Here is a 7,510-nt window from a genome sequence, read left to right as displayed (position 1 = left end):
TCCGACTTATGTGCCACCGAAATTTAATCAGAGTGATGAGATTGATTTTGTGCATATATTCACCAAGATATGCTTGTGTGTGAGATACTTTCTCATCATGCTTTTGCTGATATATTTGGACGAATTGTAGAAAACCACATGTTGTTAGTTGTTACCAGTGAATTCTGGCCACACTGGAGATCCGGTGGAGTTAGATCTTTTTTTGCTTATGAAACAAAATCTGGTCGAATTTAATTAATCAATGTCTGGACGACTAAAGATAAGTTTTTTCACCGTTTGGATTTGAATTCAATGTATAATATCTTCAGGAATAAAGTAGTACGGGACAGGCCGAAATCCCCACAAACATCACCATATATAGGCAAACACTTGGTGGAACGCATGCATCATCCTATATACGATCAATATCCTCCAGCTGGCGTGCCAACTGCCAACCCTGTTAACGTTACGCATGAGTATCTGTCACGACACACTAAAAAAAACACAATCTGTCATGACCGGCATGCATGTACGATATGGAAGGTGAATAATGATGCAGAGATTGTGCCGATCAATCTCACAATATCTCCAACAATCTTCATATTATTTTCGAAATCTCGTTTAATTTATAATGCTAAATCTCACAGGCGATTACGATACGTATGTTCCGAAATGCTAGCATGCATGGTTTACAACGTTACAAGAGATGGCCAGGTACTAGCATGGTTTCGAAATATATATACTTGCAGTGGTCAATATGGAAAAGGTCAAAAACGTCCGCCGCTGGCAGGTGTATATATAGCTGGGTCACCAAACCGAACGCACAGGCACGTAGTACGTTACACACATCATCAGTCGTCGCAAGCTTGGACAGTGCGTGATATGGACACGAGCGCGTCGTCGTCTCAAGTTGCCGCAGCCGCCGTCGCAGTAGCGATGGCGCTGCTGGTGCCGATCCTGTCGGCCGCGGCCGGCGGCGACGGCTGGGAGGACGCGCACGCCACGTTCTACGGCGACGAGACCGGAGGCGAGACCATGCGTAAGAACTAACCATCTCATTCTTGCATGCTTGTTGTCTGTTCACGTACACGTCGCTAACCTTTTGGCACGTCGCACGCCGACGTGACGTGCATGCCATGCAGAGGGCGCGTGCGGGTACGGTGACCTGTTCCAGCAAGGGTACGGGCTGGAGACGACGGCGCTGAGCGTGGCGCTCTTCAACGAGGGCTGGTCCTGCGGCGGGTGCTACGAGCTGCTGTGCCACGACAGCACGTACTGCGCGCCCGGCGGCGCGACGGTGAGGGTGACGGCGACGAACCTGTGCCCGGCAAACTACTCCAAGCCGAACGAGAACTGGTGCAACCCGCCGCTGCGGCACTTCGACCTGTCCAAGCCCATGTTCCTCCGCCTCGTCACCGACTTCCGCGCCGGCATCATCCCCGTGACCTACCGCCGCGTGCCATGCGCCAAGCGCGGCGGCATCCGGTTCGAGATGAAGGGGAACCAGTGGTGGGTCGGCGTGCTCGTCTTCAACGTCGCCGGCGCGGGGGACGTGAAGGCAATGGCCGTGAAGGGGTCCCAGGACGGGCAGTGGGCGGACATGTCGCGCAACTGGGGACAGATCTGGAACGGAGACAAACGGCACGTCGGGCAGGGGCTCTCGTTCCGCGTCGTCGCCAGCGACGGCCGCGCCTTGGTGCTGGACGACGTCGTGCCGCCGGCGTGGGCGTTCGGCCAGAGCTTCGAGGCCAGCGGGCAGTTCTGAATTCTGATCACCCTAGCGTAGTATATACAATTACGAGTATTGATACGCGCGTGCATCGACACTGACCGGTGGTTGTTCAAATTGCCGAAATGTTCATCAACACGTGCTCGTTTACTCGAACAAATGGAAATGGATCATCTTCTCTCGCTGAGGCCACGGCGTTAATCTGCCAACAAGGAATGCTCATGTTTATGTTTGGTAATACGTGATAGGCTGAGATGATTTCCTAATGATATACTCGCGACGTAATTATGTAGGAATAAGATTAGCCTTGGAACAAAACATTATTTAATAATGGAACAAGATTCAACATATCTCAGCTTCTAAATTCGTGGATGTACGTAGCCAAGCCTTCGAACAAAACATGTGAAATATCACTACTTTTTTTCTTTTTTTAGGGGAATGAACAAGGAATTATCTCTCAATACTAGCAATCCTTTCGGATTGGGTCTAGTGACATGGGTACGAGATAAGCTGAATATACCGTAGGAATCAAATGGGGCGAACCTATGAACTTACGTAAATTGGCCTATGTGAAGAACGGGCCTTGAGACTGGCAGATCAGATCTAGTAATGGAGTTTTTTTATTTTTATATTTTCTAACTTAACATATTAAATAAATAGATTCCTGTTAGAAAGATTTATAAAAATAGATGTCTAGCACCATCTCATCATTGCCGCCCTATGAGGATGCGAACAATAGTCGTCGAAAATACTGTTCATGACTCTTATTTCATCTCCCACATGCTTTATTCAAAATAGTAGTCTTCTATTTCTCTAAAAATTCTATAAATTTTTATATGTGTTTTCATAATCCATATGCAACCCATTTTAATTGGATTCATCCAAAAAATATGCGTAGAATTCAAACTAAAATTCTCCAAAAATAAGACTACTTTTATAAATTCTAACAATTGTTAGGGTCTCAAATAAATTTTTAAAATCTGAAAAAAATAACTAATATTCTTCTTATATGATGGACTAATTTTTAAAATTATTTTCAGCCATAGTTTATATGATGAAAAAGTGAGTTCATTTATAATACTCTATTTATATGTATTTTTATCATTTCATGTGATATTAATCTTTTAATTAAATTTGAATTCAAAGAAAATTCAAACATATACAAAATTTATCCATTGGAAACATATCAATTGTAAATAGTTTTTATGTATAGGATGGAAATATTTTTTATTTATAGGATGGAAATACTTTTAAAAAAATTCATGTGATATTGTTTTCACCATATAAACTATGGATGAAAATAATTTTAGAAATTATTCCATCATATAAAAAGAATATTAATGAATTTTTTCAGAATTTTGAAATTTTATTTGAGACACTAACAATTGTTAGAATTTATAAAAGTAGTTTTTTTGAAGAATTTTAATTTAAATTCTACATGGGATTTTTGGATGAATCTAATTAAAATGGGTTGCACATGAATTATGAAACACATACAAAAAATTATAGAAGTTTTTGAGCAACAGAAGATAAATATTTTGAATAGAGCATATGGCAGACGAAACTGAGAATCGTGAACAGTAATTTCTACAAATACTGTTCATCCGACTGGCTAACCGCGGCGGTAGGTGTTTATTTTTTAAATCTTTCTACAGAGTCTATTTATTTAATATTTTAAGTTAAAAATATAAAAATAAAAAAACTCCTAGTAATCCCAGATAGTTGCAAACTTGAGAGAGAGCCCAATGGAACCACTACGTACTAAGCAACTTTACTGGGCGGGCCCAATGAAATGAAACGGAACGTGCGTGCGTAGGGCTGTGAACCAGGCGAGGTCGAGCTTGCTTGTCTGGCTCGAGCTCGATAAAAGATCGAGTCGAGTCTACGATAGCGATCGAGTTTCGGAGGGGCAAATTTGGGATTTTAGACAACAGACACCGCCGTATTTGATAAAATAGACAACATGTTGACATATTTACAAATTTAGCATCCGTATTCGGAACCTCAAACGCCGAAAATTGACTTTCGGTAACTCAGAATCCGAAAACAGCCCGATCCCACAATTTTCGGTAACTCAGTTACCGAATACGGCACTGTTCACCGTATTCGGCAACTCAGTTGCTGAAAACACTGTAAACAGTGCCGTATTCGGCAACTGAGTTACCGAATACGGCCTCTGCATGCATGCGCCGGCGCCGGAAGCTACAGTAAAAAAGCTAGCAAGCAAAAGTGTATAAAAGTGCATGTTTTTTATTTAAGGGATAAATGCAAAAAACCCCCCCCCAAAAGTCACTTGGATTTTGACTTTCCCCCCCAAAAGTTGTTTTGTTGCAAAAAAAATCCCTCCAAAGGTTTGATTTTGTTGCAAAAACACCCCTAAAAATTCAAAAAAAATTAAAACAAATCACAAAAAATTCTAAAAAAAACTAGAGACAATTATAAGACCTTTTGTGAAATTTGTTTTCAAAAATAATATCCTTTGCATCATATTTCATAGAGAGTAAGTTTGAAAAAAAAGAAAAACGTGCAACTCATTTATTAATTCGAGTTAAATGCATAGTTAATTATTTACTAATCCAAAAATCATGAAACAAAATTTTTTAGTCTTCTTACATGATCCTCTATCTTGTAAAAATACATGAAATCTTGAAATAGTTATTGTGACGTGCAGGATTCAGTAGATGGGTTGCAGATAGATTAATTCATAACTAATCCATAACACCCCCAAAATTAGTGAAACCACTTTTATTAGTTTACTTAAATAATTATTTGTGTAGGAAAAATAATGGTAGACATGACAAATTTAAAATAACATGAGTTAATAAATGAGCTGCATATTTTTCTTTTTTTTCCAAACTTCCTCTCCATGAAATATGATGCAAAGGATATTATTTTTGAAAACAAATTTCACAGAAGGTCTTATAATTGTCTCTAGTTTTTTTTTAGAATTTTTTAATGATTTTTTTATTTTTTTGAATTTTTAGGGGGTTTTTTGCAACAAAGTCAAACTTTTGGGGGGCTTTTTGCAACAAAACAACTTTTTGGGGGGAAAGTCAAAATCCAAGTGACTTTTGGGGGGGTTTTTGCAGTTTTCCCTTTATTTAATTCATGATTTTTTTTGAAAATACAAAAATAGTCCAAAAATTCTAAATGTTTTCATGATCAAACTAGAGATCACCAGCAACCCATTTTAATTAGTTTGGTCCAAAAAGCCTGAGCCAATATTTAATTAGAATTCTCCAAATAAGTCAACTTTTATAAATTCTAGCAATATTTAATGCCTCAAATAATTTCTAAAAATCTAGAAAAATTCACTAATATTGTTATAATGTGATATACTAATTTATAAAAATATTTCCATCCCTATGTTATTTGGTGAAAAAAATGAGTTCCTTTGTAATACTTCGTTTATATGCATTTTTATCATTTCATGTGATATTCTCTTTTTAATTCAATTTGAATAAAAATAATGCAACATGCACAAAATTTTGGTTCTCATATTAATATTAAGCCTTTGTAATGCTCCATTTATATATATTTTTTATCATTTCATGCCAAATTATCTTTTTAATTCAATTTGAATAAAAAATTCAAACATGCACAAAACTTTGGTTCTCAGATTAATATTAAAGCTTTTGTAATGCTCTATTTATATGCATTTTTTTGTTGCATTATTTTTATTCAAATTGAATTAAAAAGAGAATATCACATGAAATGATAAAAATGCATATAAACGAAGCATTACAAAGGAACTCACTTTTTCACCAAATAACATAGGGATGGAAATATTTTTATAAATTAGTATATCACATTATAACAATATTAGTGAATTTTTCTAGATTTTTAGAAATTATTTGAGGCATTAAATATTGCTAGAATTTATAAAAGTTGACTTATTTGGAGAATTCTAATTAAATATTGGCTCAGGCTTTTTGGACCAAACTAATTAAAATGGGTTGCTGGTGATCTCTAGTTTGATCATGAAAACATTTAGAATTTTTGGACTATTTTTGTATTTTCAAAAAAAATCGTGAATTAAATAAAAAACATGCACTTTTATACACTTTTGCTTGCTAGCTTTTTACTGTAGCTTCCGGGCGCGCGCATGCATGCAGAGGCCGTATTCGGTAACTCAGTTGCCGAATACGGCACTGTTTACAGTGTTTTCAGCAACTGAGTTGCCGAATACGGTGAACAGTGCCGTATTCGGTAACTGAGTTGCCGAAAATTGTGGGACCGGGCTGTTTTCGGATTCTGAGTTATCGAAAGTCAATTTTCGGTGTTTGAGGTTCCGAATACGGATGCTAAATTTATAAATACGTCAACATGTTGTCTATTTTATCAAATACGGCGGTGTCTGTTGTCTAAAATCCCAAATTTGCCGTTTCGGAGGAGCTCGATCTCAACTCGAGTTAACGTGAGTAGACTTAAATTCGGCTCGTCTAGCCCAATAATAGAAAAAACCTTGAGAAATAAGAGTAATTTTAATATAGAGATAACAAACATTATGCTAATAAGTAGTCTTGAAGATAATCTCTCTTTTAGTACTTGCAGCGCCTCTATAGGCTTTTAGCTTTGAAGATACATAAAAAAAAAAAAGTTAAGATAGTATAAATTTGGCGAATGACAAAATCAAATAAAAATCGTAGTACTCATTAACTCAGTATTATCTAGCTTGAGGTTGTGAGTTTTAGTCCAGGCTCGAGTTTGGGTTGTTTTGAGATCGAGTCGAACTCGGATTGAGTGTAAAAGGAGTCGAACTCAAGTAGCTCGCGAGCTTCGAGCTTTTTTAACAGTCCTCTGCATGCATATGAGACACCAAACACATTACTTCTAGAGAGATTTCACGATTTACCGATGAATAACTTGTCATGTTCTTATATGTCATCGTTGTGTCGATGATACGTGGGTTCAGGTTCCATATGTTATCTCACAATAGATGACATATTAAAGATTAGCCAGTTATTCGATGCTATGTCATGAATTTATCCCTTTTAGATCAAATGTGCCGATCCAAAGTTACAGCTAGCAGTCCAACACCGGTACTAGCACTCGTAGTAGTCATTAAGTACAAACTCATGGTAGATGTGGATATGTTATAGGAGCACTGTCGAACGAATACGTCGGGAGCAATATCGTAATTTGATTTCAAATAGGATCGGAAAAGTGAGAAGGAGATTATCTGCTAATTTCTCTCATAATTTCTTTATTTATTTTTCATTAGTAAAGCGAGTCACGTATTTATAGCCTATAACGAGACGACGAGGCTAGAGGATAAAGATGGATGGTAAAAATGAATAAATTATACAAATTTAAGAGTTTTTATTAGATAGGAGAGTAGAGGAAGATATAACATATGAATTAACTTATATTTTATATAAATTATACAAATTTAAGAGTTTTTATTAGATAGGAGAGTAGAGGAAGATATAACATATGAATTAACTTATATTTTATATAGTAGAGATTTTAGTTAAGGAACCGTTTCACATTGGGTAATGGGCTAATGGCATCAAGAGAAGAGTCGTACGGACCGAAGATATCATAGTGAACCAAAAGGGCCGGCATGTGAGCTTGTTATTTAAGCGCAACATAAATGTGAAGACGCTCACCCTCTCAAAAAAAATGTGAAGACGCTCGCAGCTCATCAGAAACGGACCTTTGGAATAGACTCACAGATCAGATCCAATAAGGCCTTGGTACTGGCAACGACCAGCTTGTTTCAAATGCAACCTGTTAGATCCTCGGTTTGCTACAGGCCATCCTAACTCCATTGGCTATTTGCTAAAGGCAAGTACAATA

The 7,510-nt window shown here is 37.4% G+C and overlaps 1 protein-coding gene across 1 annotated transcript; it reads left to right on the top strand.

Annotated features, from left to right (window-relative positions):
* The first annotated feature begins 861 nt into the window (after positions 1–861).
* Positions 862–1,744, top strand: LOC133896458 (expansin-A25-like). Its single transcript, XM_062337068.1, has 2 exons — positions 862–1,018; positions 1,122–1,744. Exons 1-2 carry the CDS (start codon positions 862–864, stop codon positions 1,742–1,744), a joined length of 780 nt encoding a protein of 259 aa, XP_062193052.1.
* The last annotated feature ends 5,766 nt before the right edge of the window (positions 1,745–7,510 follow it).

The sequence above is a fragment of the Phragmites australis genome, chromosome 16 (assembly GCF_958298935.1).
Source record: "Phragmites australis chromosome 16, lpPhrAust1.1, whole genome shotgun sequence".
Classification (NCBI taxonomy): domain Eukaryota; kingdom Viridiplantae; phylum Streptophyta; class Magnoliopsida; order Poales; family Poaceae; genus Phragmites; species Phragmites australis.
The sequence above is the reverse complement of the archived record's forward strand: the minus strand, read 5'-3'. Positions and strand labels throughout refer to the sequence as shown.

Coding starts and splice junctions, on each gene's coding strand:
- LOC133896458 (XM_062337068.1), top strand. CDS start 862: ATGGACACGAGCGCGTCGTCGTCTCAAGTTGCCGCAGCCGCCGTCGCA. Junction 1,019..1,121: donor GACCGGAGGCGAGACCATGC/GTAAGAACTAAC, acceptor CATGCCATGCAG/AGGGCGCGTGCGGGTACGGT.